This window comes from Pararge aegeria, chromosome 23 (assembly GCF_905163445.1).
Source record: "Pararge aegeria chromosome 23, ilParAegt1.1, whole genome shotgun sequence".
Lineage (NCBI taxonomy): Eukaryota > Metazoa > Arthropoda > Insecta > Lepidoptera > Nymphalidae > Pararge > Pararge aegeria.
This window is the reverse complement of record NC_053202.1, coordinates 7,630,328-7,645,528: the sequence shown is the minus strand read 5'-3', so window position 1 is coordinate 7,645,528 and position 15,201 is coordinate 7,630,328. Positions and strand designations below refer to the sequence as shown.

Below are 15,201 nucleotides of genomic sequence, written 5' to 3'. Positions count from 1 at the left end.
CACGCTCAAGCTATATGACTATAGGTACCTTAGGGCAGTTTTAATTAATTCGGTGCATTGCGAAACGCCTAGCAGTAAAACGGGGGCGCGGAGCGGCATCGAAAGATTTTTCGAATTAATCAATATGAATGGCCGACAATGTGAAACGATTCAAAAGTCGACTCTTGCGCATTGACGAAGTTTCTAATACCAACCGCTGCAGTCGTAAAATAGTCAATTGCAGTTATATACGCAAGTGTTGTCTTATATACGTATACTCACAGAGAGTATAAGAGTATCGCTGTTATCATCTGAGTATGAAATAGAGACAACGCCATCTAGTGACTGTCTGAGTTTCCAAATATTGAAACTAGATGGCACCATTTGGATTTCATAAAAATAGTAGTGAACTTTGACGCAATCGAATAAGGATTCGTAGGTAGAATATCTCACAATAGGCACCCTGATCATAAATCTATTTTATCAATAAATAAAACGGCCCGGACCGTGGATTTTGGAACTTTTACATAAGACCTATATCCAATAGCAGACATGAGCTGGTTGATATGATGATAATGAGGTCAATCTTCAAGACGCAAGTTTTATATCTTCCAAATTTGCCAATTCCATTTTCCAATTTGCAATTTCCATTGAGATCAGCGCACTGGTTGAGGTGAACTTGCTAACAATAAAACAAACAGCCACACGTTCACATTTATATTGTAATAGCAGACTTGAGGCCATTTCCTATTTATTATCGTGATTTTCCTTTCCACATTGAGGATGTTACTAAAGCTTATAATATAACGTCTCAGATGTTAAGTTCAAAGTTTGTATTAAACGTAAGCTTATAGAAAAGTCCTATTATAGTATAAAGGACTACGTAATCGATAAAAAAGCTTGGGTGTAAATTATTGCTCTAACCAGGCTGCTCTTCTAATAATTTCAAATGACATTGTGAGATGGTGATAACAAAAAAAAAAAAACACCCGGCTAAGTTTGTTGTGGGCTTCTTCTTAGACCAGGACGCGTTAGGAACCCTACTTTAGTTTTAAGTATACGAATGTGGTTATCGCTATCATCTCACTACCGTGTAATTCTTATGTACGCATCAAAAGTGCCACCTTTTTGACTTGACTTGACTTGACTTGACTTGATGACAATATATTTCCATGCAGAGCAAGAGATTTTCAAAATTAACAATCTCTCGTTTCATAATTACTACCCGTTTTTGTATCACAATAGGATTTATAAAAATAAAATCACATGAAATATTCAAAAACACAAAAACGTGGCGACATAAATAACGACATAATAACATTTCGCAGGTTAATATGTTTTACATGACGTATACTTTCTCTACGCGCTTCATACAGAACACTTCCTTTGTTTTCGGGCATATGATCGATCCGTGTTCCTTCATCATATCTTTAAGGGCCTGCAATGAAAACAAAATTATATTTTACTACGGAAAATTCGCTTTTAAACCAGCTTTTTTTTTAGAAAATATTAAGATTTTTAAATGGCAGGATTCGATTCAGAATGCATCGTTGAAAATTGGAATTAATTTTTGCAATTTTTGATGCATTCTAGGAGTTGTCGAGTTCATAAAAAATTAAAAAGTCATGTTACCTTTTGATAAATATTTCTTTTGATAAAAATAAGTATTAATTAGTAATAAAAAAAAAATGAGAGTTATTTATTTTATCCCTAACTAGCGTAAAAATTCTAATAATGTTAGAAACGTGCTCAGATAGCTCTAGAGTGCTTCAGGAAGAGATTCAGAGGAGCAAACATATGCAAGTCTAATCAAGTATAAAAAAAGCTGAGCATATTCCAGAAACGTAGCAGGCCGTCCAGGTGACATTGTGGTTCAGCAGGTTACATAGGAGTTCATATTTTATCAACAGTAAACTCAGCGTTACAGCGAAAGCAATCAAATATCCGCGCTCAACTTTTTATATTTGATAGGATACCATACCTTGACTCCTCAGCATCACTCAATAAACCACAATGTCACCAGCAAGGCTAGCAAAAATTATATCCCCGATTATATCCCCTGGCAGAGAATATAATTAACGTGTCCGCCAGCTAAAGCACGGGGACATGGAAAAGAAGAACTTTATCAATTAAACATATATTATTTGGATTTTCTTTCCACTTGTGCGCCAGTGCTCTGAGAGAGTTGATAAAACTGTCGAAGATGATAAATTTGTATCATTTTCCCGGGGAGATAATTGTCTCCTGCCCACAGGAGAAACAGGGATAAACTTCTCTTATTCCATATTCCCGTGCTTTAGCTGGTGGACACGTTAATTATATGCCCTGTCAGGGGATTTAATCGGGGGATATAATTTTTGCTAGCCTTGCTGGTGACATTGTTCAGGGTTCAGGGAGCGATGCTGAGGAGTCAAGGTATGGTATCCTATCAAATATAAAAAGTTGAGCGCGGATACCTGATTGCCCTCGCTGTAACGCTGAGTTTACTGTTGATATGAAGTAAATTCCGATGAAGTTAGAATCCTCACCTTCTCCCCTTACACCTATTCGTAAGAACAGTATTCCTATGAAGTTAGAATCGTCACCTTCTCCCCGTACTCCTGTCCGTAAGAACAGTATTCCTATGAAGTTAGAATACTCACCTTCTCCCCGTACACCTGTCCGTAAGAACAGAATCCTCACCTTCTCCCCGTACACCTGTCCGTAAGAACAAAATCCTCACCTTCTCCCCGTACACCTGTCCGTAAGAACAGTATTCCTATGAAGTTAGAATCCTCACCTTCTCCCCGTACACCTGTCTGTAAGAACAGTATTTCTATGAAGTTGGAATCCTCACCTTTTCCCCGTACACCTGTCCGTAAGAACAGAATCCTCACCTTCTCCCCGTACACCTGTCCGTAAGAACAGAATCCTCACCTTCTCCCCGTACACCTGTCCGTAAGAACAGTATTCCTACGAAGTTAGAATACTCACCTTCTGCCCGTACACCTTTCCGTAAGAACAGTATTCCTATGAAGTTAGAATACTCACCTTCTGCCCGTACACCTGTCCGTAAGAACAGTATTCCTACGAAATTAGAATCCTCACCTCCCCGTACATCTGTCCGTATGAACAGAATCCTCACCTTCTCCTCGTACACCTGTCCGTAAGAACAGTATTCCTATGAAGTTAGAATCGTCACCTTCTCCCCGTACACCTGTCCGTATGAACAGAATCCTCACCTTCTCCCCGTACACCTGTCCGTAAGAACAGTATTCCTATGAAGTTAGAATACTCACCTTCTCCCCGTACACCTGTCCGTAAGAACAGTATTCCTATGAAGTTAGAATCCTCACCTTCTCCCCGTACACCTGTCCGTAAGAACAGTATTCCTATGAAGTTAGAATCCTCACCTTCCCCCCGTACACCTGTCCGTAAGAACAGTATTCCTGTTAAGTTAGAATACTCACCTTCTCCCCGTACACCTGTCCGTAAGAACAGAATCCTCACCTTCTCCCCGTACACCTGTCTGTAAGAACAGTATTTCTATAAAGTTGGAATCCTCACCTTTTCCCCGTACACCTGTCCGTAAGAACAGAATCCTCACCTTCTCCCCGTACACCTGTCCGTAAGAACAAAATCCTCACCTTCTCCCGTACACCTGTCCGTGAGAACAGTATTCCTATGAAGTTAGAATACTCACCTTCTCCCCGTACACCTGTCCGTAAAAACAGAATCCTCACCTTCTCCCCGTACACCTGTCCGTTGGGCAGCACCATCGGCTGGTTGTGCTCGTTGAGCGGCAGGCGAGAGATGCGGCAAACGAGACGCGAGTGCGAGCAGTGTGCGTGCGGCAACAGTCGCGCCAAAGCGTTCAGCGGCGGCTGGCACGCCGGGCATGCGGATACCTGGGTGCTCTCGTTGTAGCACTGAGTGTGTTTTAGTTAAGGTATTTTAATTTCATCATTATTTATTTAGTCGTGTGGCATTTTCTAAAGGTTTAAATTATTGATATTATCTACAAATTAATATGTTACAAGTCAATGTCCACATTCTCCAATCATGTGACAGCCCGAGTAGGGAGATCAAAGAGGTCGTTGGGCAATCCCTGGTATGAAAAGATGGGGCAGCGCTGGATCATATCATATCATCATCACAAGTCTCAGAATGAGGAGGTGGACCCTCCCAATTCAACCAAACGAGAATAACGTTCTCAAAGCTTTGTGGAGTCTATCAATATCTCAGACAACTCTAAACCATGCAAATTTTCTCACGGTGTTTTCCTTTACTGTTAAAGCAAGTGATATTTTAAAGTCCTTCAATTTAAAAAGCACATAACTCTATAAAGTTAGAGGTCAGTGCCGGGGATCGAATTCGGTCTCACTGAAAGGGGGGCCCTGTCAGACTAGCATCACTGATTAATTTAATTTAATTTTAATATATTTCTGGCACTTTAAAGATTATTGTTTATTAAAAATAAAAGTGCGCCAATTCATAAATAGGACGACATAATTAGATAGCAAACGAACTGAGTAATTTAAGATAATAAAGGCTATACCCAAAAATCACTTTCAGCAACAATATGTCCCATAGCACATTTCATAGGTAAATACTTCACAGGTTTAAGATGTACATTATATACCGTCTCTGAGACTTATTTGTCGAACAATCCAAATAGTTTTTAAAACCGCTGCCATAGTTTATCCTGAAAGAAATCTGATACAGCCCTACACATCACATGCAAAATTAAAATCATGTGACTCCTGTCACTTGAGGTACTACGCGCGTGTCGGTCGTTTATCTTCACAACGTAACACTTAGAATGTTTTGAATTAGTTTGTATGGAAAAATAAATATGCTTTTTTTCATTTAATATTTTCACAGTGATTACATTTTTTGTTTTTTAGTGATTCCTTATGAAATATACTTATGGATTCTGTTGGATTGAGGATATTATTTCGTAATTCTGTTACACGTTGTATTCCGTCATCAGCGCAGTAGCCGTTTGAACGTTCTTAAGAGCGCGTTATTAGCAGATCACAACGACATTTTGAAAAATCATTTTCGTGTCATTCGATTCTACTACTGTCCACTGCTGTACATAGTTGTTATTGTAAGGAGTTTCAAATACCACAGACTCGAGCCGCTTGCGTTTTTGACAGTGTAAACAAATTTGAAGACACAAAATGCACTTTATACTTAGTTAAGTTTAACATCTTAATGTAACATAAAAATTAGGTCCTAAGAGAGTTTTTATGATGTGTTATTTTGTAAAGTGACACCCTGTATTAATGTTGTAAATCAATGATAAAAATAAACTGCCTGCGACTGGTTGTCATCTGTCACTCCTCGGGGATCTACCAAAGCTGCGTTTACCGGTGCGAGTTTGGTTCTCTAACCTACGTGCCCCACCCACTGCCAATTTAGCTTCGCGACTCGGTTAGCTATGTCAGTAACTCCGGTTCTTCTATCGATCTGCTCAATCCTAATCACGTAGAGATACCCCAAGCCTGTAGAATTAACATAAAATTTGGATGATATTTGAAAAGGATATGGCGTGTTTAAAGCGGCGAGGCCCAGTTGTAGCGCGACGGGCAAAGCTGGGAGACGCGCCGGGTGCAGTAGTCTCGCGTGCTCCCAGCGGAATTGCGCCACTAGGGCTCCCCAGCGCCAATTTCCCAGTAGCGACCGGTAAGGCTCCACGTCTGTTCGGAGCGAAAAATGATTTTAAATCAAAAACCAGCCAAGTGCGAGTCGGACTCACGCACGAGGAGTTTTGCACTATAAGAACGGCATAAAAATAGCATATGCGGCCGCGGGAATAGCAATGCGTTTTTTTTTAAACTAAAAGTTAGCCCCTGAACTTATAAGTTATTATTATATATCACAAAAGGCGAAGCTGAGTTCGAGTTGAAACCCACGTTGTTTCAATACATCTATATATATAAAAGAGAAAGTGTGTGAGTATGTTCCGTATAGGCTCCGAAACGGCTGGACCGATGTCAATGAAACTTTCAGGGAATCTCCGGATTGACCTGGCGAGTAATTATGTAAAGTTTGGTGACGATCGGAGCACTACTATTTTTGAACTGTCAAATACAGCTTTCATTTACTATGATGATATTCTATTGATGGGTGTACATGGGTGTAGATAATGATCTTCACCCGTTCGAGAAGAGAATGAATACGGGAGAGAAATAAATGATTTAATATATTATGAGACTTAAATTAAAAATTTAATGATGTAAGTTTATTGTTTAAATAAAATAAAGCAAAATCTAGCCCGGCGAAGCGGGCTGGGTACGCTAGTTTATTATAAAACGGTTGCATAAATAACTATATTTTTGAGACGCCAAAAAGCAACAATAAAATAAATAGAAGTTTAAGGATATAACATACCAGTGTCCTTAGGAAAAGCGAGCATTCCCATGCAATGTTGGATATCGTCGAGTTGTCCGTCTTCGTATGTGGAGAAGTGCTTCTTCGCGTAACGGACCGCCTCGAGACGTCGATCATCACGGACCAACTCTATAAACTCCTGCAATGCATGTAAATATAATTAGAGATAATAGCATATCGTTTTTTTATGTATGTTAGGGCATACCTCCGTCAGTGGCGTGCAATTCGTACACGCATAAAAGCTCTGCCTAACCAATAAATTTCGTATGACTCATAAATGCGAAGGATTTTTTCTAATTTATGGCATCGTCCTTCTTTATACATACACTGGTCAAAAACCCTGTGCCCGCCACTGACGTCCGTCTTTTTGGACATCCGACGGACTTCCTTCAAATAGGAAGAGGTTATCATATCGTCTTTTTATGTATGTTAGGGCATAACTCCAGTCATTTATTGACGGATTAGCAAAATTATTTTTTTTTCCAAATGGGATTTTATTCGAATTGGTCCCATCAAAATATAATATAGAGATAGTTTCGGATACAGAAAACTCTTAAAATAATAATAGCAAACCAACGACGATTGCTGATCGTTTAAATTCGCATTGTTAATGCTATCACCCAATAACATGTAGGTTTACACTCGATTAAAATAAGGGTTGCGCAGACGTACTTATTTTAACGGGGTACACACACACTTTCTATCACAGTTAATAATAATTTTATATGTTTTCGCGACTGAATGCTAGCTGTAGCAATATTCAAGCTCGATTTCTTCAACAAATTACTTTATTGCAGGTATAAAATGTATAAACGAACTCGGTTTTTCATGGTACAAATATATACATAGAAAATGTAGAAAATGTTCCCTACACACGAACTGTGTGTTTGAAACACGCATACAAACACGCGCACACCCACTCACCAATCAAATGTACCTACGAACCCACCTCATCTTATCATTCTTTTTTTCATTTATTTTTTCCTTTTATATAGTTAAGCCTGTTAACTTGTCAAACGTTTGTTATTAAGACCATAGATATTGGCAAGACACTGCCTCCTGTAACGCAGTTTAAACTACCGCGGGAGACAGGGCTCCACACTAACGAAATTTATAATATACGTTTTTCTGATTAAATAAAGATATTATTATTATAATTCCCTATAAATTATTTGTATACTTTTATTTTAATTTTAAACAGTGAAATTATAAAAGAAAAATAAAAAACACTATTTGGTGTACCAACCAAAACCAACCAAACTTGGTCGGCCAGGGCTCCAGAGTGAGGAACTTCCTCACAATACGCGCCGATTCAATGACTACTGCCTTCTGTATCTTACCCTTGATCCAACAACCAAGCGAATGTTTATATTATTATTGTTATTATTGTTAAAATATATCATATTTGAAAATTTAATGTACGTTCATAAAAACATTTCTAAATTTAAGAAAAAATGTGACCAATAATTTAAACATTAGAAGTAAGAATAAACTTACAGTGCAATATACTAGGTTGCATAAAATTCATAATTCGATTAAAGGAAATTGCATACTATTCTACAATAAACTACCAATTGACATCTTGGAGATGTATCTTAAAAAGTTCAAAGTTTGTATTAAACGTAAGCTTATAGAAAAGTCCTATTATAGTATAAAGGACTACGTAATCGATAAAAAAGCTTGGGTGTAAATTATTGCTCTAACCAGGTTGCTCTTCTAATAATTTAAAATGACATTGTGAGATGGTGATAACAAAAAAAAAACAAAAAAACACCCGGCTAAGTTTGTTGTGGGCTTTTTCTTAGACCAGGACGTGTTTAGAACCCTCGTAGCTTTAGTTTTAAGTTTACGAATGTGGTTATCGCCATAATCTCACTACCGTGTAATTCTTATGTACGCATCAAAAGTGCCACCCATGAACCTACTTGAATAAAGATATTTTGACTTTGACTTTGACTTTTATCTTTTGTTATACAGATAATTTGTCTAATTAAATGTAAGAGATCACCAATAAAACCAAATACACATAAATAAGTTGGATACTGAAGGCGGTTTTTACCGGTTTCCAAGCCCTGAGTAAGAGTGCAGGCATATACCTGAATGCGTATCTTGAACTCCATGGTTGAGTTGAGCTTGCGCAGTTTGGAGCGGTTGTCGGCGCACCACTGCAGGCATCGGCCCGTACGACGCGCGGACAACTCGGTTTCCACTTCTGCGGCCGCTGCGTAGATATCTGCGAGAGAAGTATACTTTCGCATGAAGAATAGCAAAACTAATTAGATGATATTTATTATTTCTGCCACATCTAAGTTAAAAGTTTTTTGGTCTGGTCTGGTCTGGTGGGGGGCTTTGGCCTAGTTACCACCCACCCAGTGTCTTGCACAGGATCTTCGACCAGGGTATGCATAAAGCACGTACATGGCATAAAATGGAAAATTTCCACTCTTATTCGAGTTATATAAAATAATTTGGGTATGCAGTGCTTTTGTGCATGTATGAAGTGCACGCCACTGCACCCGACATTGACGTGCCCCGCTAAGCGATTTAGTGTTCCGGTGCGATGTTGCGTAAATATCGATTAGGGGTATGACTACCATACTCCCTAACAGGTTATCCCGCTGCCATCTTAGCCTGCACCATCACTTACCACCAGGTGAGATTGCAGTCAAGGGCAAACTTGTAGTGGAATAAAAAAAAGTTTTGTCTGGTGTGAGGTTTGGTATGCGGCTAGTATCCATACTGACGAGTTATTTAGCGTTCCGGTACGATGATACGGTACGTTCCGGTACGACGGTACGTATAATTCGTGATATGTTTTTTTCTCTAGGAATCACCTAAAGCACTAGGCATCCGGTTAAGGCGATTCATAGGTTCAGTTAAAACGGGTAAATAGATTAAGAGTTGCCTAGTAAAAACCTATTTTTTTTTTCAAATTCAAAATTTCTCATTCATGTAGGCCTATCACAGGCACTTATAAAGCGTTCATACATATATGTTTACATAATTATAAGGGGATGGTGATAACTTCGTTCGCCAACTTTAACCTAAAGCTACGAGGGTTTTAGATAAATAAACTTAGTGACAGGTATGTATGTATGCCGGAAATGTATGCCTAGAAAATAGATTTGGCATTCCTTATTCAGTCATAGCCTTGTTTTCCGTTAGTGGCACACAAAATGGCACTGGTCGCCCTGGTTTCACGTTAGGATCTGTTGTGACCCCAAAAGCTGTTACTACAGTTACAAATTAAATACTGACCAACATTGGTAAGGTCTCTTAGGTCCCTCTTATCTGCCAGCTTGTTAGCGGAGTCGTAGTAACCGTTACGCAGGAAATAATCCACCAGCATCCTGTCCAAACGCACACTACGCCATTGGTTCATTTGTGTCTGAAAAGCAATATTTATATCTGTAAAATAACTCCCAAAACCGACACTGGAATTCATAGACGAGAGCTGAAATGTTTCCCCAAATTTAACAATCAAGCCGAACAAAAAGTATCTTAAAAAAAAATATTTTTGAAGTTATACTTCTATTGGCGCGTTGGGGAAAAATATGAGAGTAAATTTTTACGATGCGCACGCACACCGTCACGAAAAACCGACACCCTAACTTTCTAAAGAAGTTTTGACAGTGCACCTACAGTCTGCGGGCTCTTTCCAAAATCTCAAATTTGAATGTAAGTTAAACTTGGTTGAACGATAATGAGATATTATAATAAAACTTTAAATGTATTAAATACTAAATCTATCGTTAGTGTGGACTTTTCAACAAACGTTAGAATAAGGCGAAAGATAAAAAATTATCTTGTTACTCCAAAGAAGTGTAACTTTTAACGCGTGTCTCGCACTTCGGGCCTCGCAGTGAACGCTGTGTACTTTCTAAGGCGCCCAGGTCGGGAAGCCTTGCTCTAGGGGGATTGTTTGGTAATTTGGTCAACCAGGATGCAGGCCCTAACATCTGGCAAGTTGGGGTGGGGGTTACTCTTAGCTATGAAATCAATAAAGGTTGAATTTGCCGAGCCCAGGAGCCCCATTCATCTAGGCAGCCGAGTGGCGCAGTTGGCAGTGACCCTGCTTTCCGCGTCCAAGGCCGTGGGTTCGATTCCCACACCTGGAAAAATGTTTGTGTGATGAACATGAATGTTATTCAGTGTCTGGGTGTTTATATGTATATTATAAGTATTAATGTCTATTATATTCATAAAAATATTCATCAGCTATCTTAGTACCCATAACACAAGCTACGCTTACTATGGGGCTATATACCGATGTGGGTCTTGTCGTAGTATATTTATATTTATTTATTTATCTTGACTGTGAATTCCACTGTATAACTCACTGACTTACGAAAATGAAGGGTCAACTGGCGATTTTATAAAATTTTAGAACACAAAAGCTGATATTGCGACTATTTACATATACTCCCTTGCAGACCTTTTTTTAGGAAATAATGAGTACTTTGATATCGAAGTACATCCTTTTTATGTTTTAAACATAGTTTTTTCAGTGCACGCCAATTAATGCATTTTATAGTCAAAATTCTGCTTTTTTACATTATTCACGCCCGCCGCTTCAGCTCCAAAAACAAATTAAAATTTTATTAGAGATAGGTAGATAGATAGATTGATTATTATAGGTGATAGATTTTTTTAGGTGGTGATCTAAGATAATGATTAAAGATCAGAAAGATCTAAATAAATATGATTGAATTTTTTGTATTTATTATTATAGAATTTTTGGTTATTGTTTTTTTTATGTACTCGTAGCTTATTTTTATGTTTTATTTTAATTTTATGTAATTATTACTTGTTGTTAAATTCTTTTAATAGCCCCGGGGAGACGAATTGGGCAACTGTAATGTCTTCACGGGGTGCGTTGCTAAATAAGTAAATAAATTATTGCTATTTTCCTTAGGATCGCGATTTTTTTTTGAAAAATTTAGCCTCTGTTACTTCTTGATTGTTTCGTTTCCTTTTGAAGGAGAAGTGGTTAAAATCGGTGCAGTACCTTCGAAGCCTATTGGGTGCAAACAAACAAACAAAAAATCTTTTCGTTTTGGTTAGCTGTTACTGTGAAAGAAAAGTAACTGTGGGGGAAAAGAGCAATCTGCTGAGTTTCTTGCCGATTCTTCTCGGTGGAATCTGCCTTCCGAAACGATGGTAGAGTCACTACGAACCGACGGAACGATTGATTTTTTTTTCAAACCTTAGCTTGCGGTGCGGCAGGTTCTGTGAGCGCTTCGGCCTGCTCCTTGAGGTGTTCTAGACGCTTCTTGCACACGCACGCAGCTTGAACCTCCTCCGTTATAGCTTCTGATGCTTTGCGTTTCATTGTTGTGAGCTTCTCCACCTAGAATTCATAATCAGAAATATAATTTTCATCATATTGCCTTGTGTCATTAATTGAGAGATTAACATAAAATAAATTTAAAAGACACTCAAATTTAAAAACATAAATAAATAAAAAAAAAATAACAATAATTAATTAAACTCCAAAAATTAAAAATTAAAAGTGGAGAAAATTTAATTACAATTATAATTCAACTGTTGGGAATTATGTTCCTCCACGGGGAATGTTTATCTCCTCCCACAGTTTAATCAACTCTCCAAGCAGATATAGGAAATAATATCCAAATAATAAACGTGTAAGCTAATATTATAAAATATAATTGATAGCGTGTGTTAAGAAAGTAATGGATCTCTCAGCGGGTGATTTAGAGAGCTATGCTTGGAGTATCGCAACGTGATTAAATAAATAATGAGGAGATCCGTCGAAGAACCTGAGTTACCGACTCTCAATGAGTCTCGAAGCTAATGGCAATGGGCGGGGCACATAGCTCAGAGAACCGATAGACGTTGGGGTCCCAAGGTGCTGGAATGGCGACCTCACACCGATACAAGCAACGTTGGCACAGCCCCAACAAGGTGGACCGACAACTGGAGCAGCCAGACCCAAGGTACCACAAGACCAGGGTATTTGGAACTCCCTACAAAAGGCCTAAGTCCAGCAGTGGACATACATTGGTTGACATGATGATGATGATGATGAATATATGTGTGAAAATAAATGGTGGTAAACTTCTTTTATTCCCTTTTTCCCTGTCAGGGGATATTATAGGGAGATAATTGAGACAAAGTCAAAAATATATTTATTTAAGTAGTCCCATAGATGGCACCTATGATGCGTACATGGTAGTGACATGATGTACACTGTCATTATTTTAAAATCTTAAAATTTGTCTCGCTAGCCATGTTGAGAGACTTCCACCCTATCCCCTCTTGTACTACTGCGCCATACATTGATGATGAAAACTAATATAATGGCAATAATTTTACACTGTGGATATGATGAAAAGATTCTACTTCCAAGTCTTACCATTCCACCAAGCAGTGAGTCAATCTCTCCAGTTGTCGCACCTTTCTTGGTAGCAGCATCAATGTCACTTACAGAGGTGGTTACTTGTCTTGCTTCCACATCCAGCACTCGCTGAGCATTTCGGTAGCGCTTGTTGAATACCTCGTAGGGTACCTACAGTAAAATAATTAACAATATAATAAAATAAATAAATAAAATAGCCTTTTATTTTAGAGAAAAGTGAGTTTTTACATTTCATTTTATCATTAAATCAAGTCTCTTAGCTATGTGTGCCTGTCAACAAAGGCCTCCTCCAGCTCTCGCCAGTGCTTACGATCCTGTGCCACCCTTCTCCGTAGTGGACCAGCTGTAAGTTTCAACTCATCTTCCCATTAACAATAAGTATATTTTTTATTTATGTTAGGATCAGTAGTTATCAATAATCTAAAGCTCTAAACCGATGCTGCTTTGTGCAATCCCTTAACTGGAGGGTTTGCCCATAATCAACCTGTTGGGCTGGCAGACTGGTTGCTAGCAGTAGATGGTAGAAGAAGAACAGTAGACTCAGCTGCCCACTCCCAATTATATAGGAGTAACTAATATAAAATTTCATCATCAGTGGCGTGCACAGGGTTTTTGACCAGGGTATGCATAAAGCTGGTACATGAAATAAAATGGAAAAATTCCCCTCCAATACAACTTATATAAAATAATTTGGGCCTGCAGTGCTTTTCTGCATGTATGAAATGCACGCCACTGTTCATCATCATCATCATCATATCAACCCATTACCTGCCTACTACAGGGCACAGGTCTCCTCCCACAATGAGAAGGGGTTAAATCATGTTAATTGGTTGCTTATTTAGGCAGTAAAGGAAGTACAAACCAACAAATAAAAAAAACACTCTGACACACTTAAAACATTACTTAGGATTTGGATTATATTGAATTATTATGAAAGATTGATTTCATGCGAAATGAAATAAACTAAATGTATAACCAGTGATATCTATAAAAAAACTGGTTGTTTCACTTAGTTATTACACAAAATGCGGAGGAAGTTTGTTAGTAAAGTAATGAACATGAATTAAATGAATACTATAGCTATAAAGTGATCTCAAAATTTTTAATACTCACGCAAAGAAAACGTAAGCAGACTTCGTTTTTATTGATTGATTAATTGAAAATAACTTGTTATCTTACCTTCAAAGTGGCATGTTCGAGTGATTTTATTTCGTTCATTGCAAGCAATCTGTGTCACTTCCTCTAGATACGTCCAATTGCTTCGTTATACAAGTTACAACCACCCTCACTAACGAAAACAAAACTCAGCTGATTGTGTGTTGACTACTCAATACTCAAAAGACAACCAATCTTAGTAGTATTGTAAAACATGTGAATGAAATTAGTAAACCAATTTAATTAACTACAGGTGTTGAAATAACGATATATTTGGGCTTCACGGAGAGCGAAACGCAATAATTACTAGGATTATTAAATTTTTTGACAAAAGAAAATGGAGATTTATTTACGATTATGTACGTCAAAGTTCGAATCCAAAAGTGACAAAGAGAAACGAAGAATCATTTTAATCGAGTTTCTGAACGTAAGACGTTTTGTTATTTTTATTTATTAAAACGTTTTTAAAGTTTATTAAAACTGTACTCGCAATTATGGTTTTACTGAAAAAAGTCAGTTTTATGAAAATAAAGGTTACTGAACATTAAATTTATTGTTATGTCTATGGGTAAATTAAATTATTACGTTACATGGGCTTATGCAAGGTGCAAGTATGAAATAACAAGCCTTTAGGCTGGCCGCAGACACCAGTTTTCCGTATTCGATTTCCAAATGCGTAATTTCGATTTGGTCTTCCGTTAGACTAGCGCAGACTGTCCGCTGGCGCGGTCCAGAATGGACATTTTCAAACAAAAACAAAATGTATGCAAGCGCTGCATTTCGCATGACGTCATCAGGTTTTTTCCGAGTCGTTTACCCGAATTTGGGTAAACTGCATTCGAAACGTAAGAACGGAATTTATTTTGTTCGGAAAAAAAGTTAACATGATTCGTTCTAACTTTCAATGATCTTCCAATCAATTGCAGCCCATAGTATGTCTTGTCATGTTATTGAATTGTCAACACTCAATGTATCGGAGTACTAGCTATCTTTTAAATTTTGATAAACGCCCTTAAATAATAAAAGTTAAAACACGGAGAGTACATTTGTAATATGCCTAAAAAATATTGTCTGGTATTTAAAGAATCAATAGATCACGTTAACAATTCTACAAACAGAATAGCGCGTGAACAATCACGAACATTTTTCTGGAAAAGTAAGTACAAAAATTTCAAGTAGTTTTTTAGTTGGTTTAAGTAGCTTCCATAGTTTAGTAGATATCCAAATCAAAATATAATCCCACTGAAAAAAATATAAAAAACGGCCATAATGATGCTATGAAATATCTTTAATTGATAATTTTCCTTCTA

At 37.8% G+C, this 15,201-nt stretch overlaps 1 protein-coding gene across 2 annotated transcripts; it reads right to left on the bottom strand.

The window, feature by feature from the left end:
• Positions 1-1,052: 1,052 nt before the first annotated feature.
• On the bottom strand, positions 1,053-14,266 carry LOC120634372 (E3 ubiquitin-protein transferase MAEA). 2 transcript variants are annotated; one of them, XM_039904887.1, is made up of 9 exons: positions 13,916-14,266; positions 12,734-12,886; positions 11,564-11,707; positions 9,616-9,745; positions 8,454-8,590; positions 6,358-6,496; positions 5,513-5,663; positions 3,702-3,891; positions 1,053-1,417 (listed from the first exon to the last, which is right to left on the bottom strand). In XM_039904887.1, exons 1-9 carry the CDS (start codon positions 13,952-13,954, stop codon positions 1,319-1,321), a joined length of 1,182 nt encoding a protein of 393 aa, XP_039760821.1. In that variant the 5' UTR covers positions 13,955-14,266; the 3' UTR covers positions 1,053-1,318. The 2 variants fall into 2 exon arrangements, with proteins under 2 accessions (XP_039760821.1, XP_039760822.1); XM_039904888.1 differs by having other exon boundaries at positions 13,850-13,926.
• Positions 14,267-15,201: the final 935 nt, after the last annotated feature.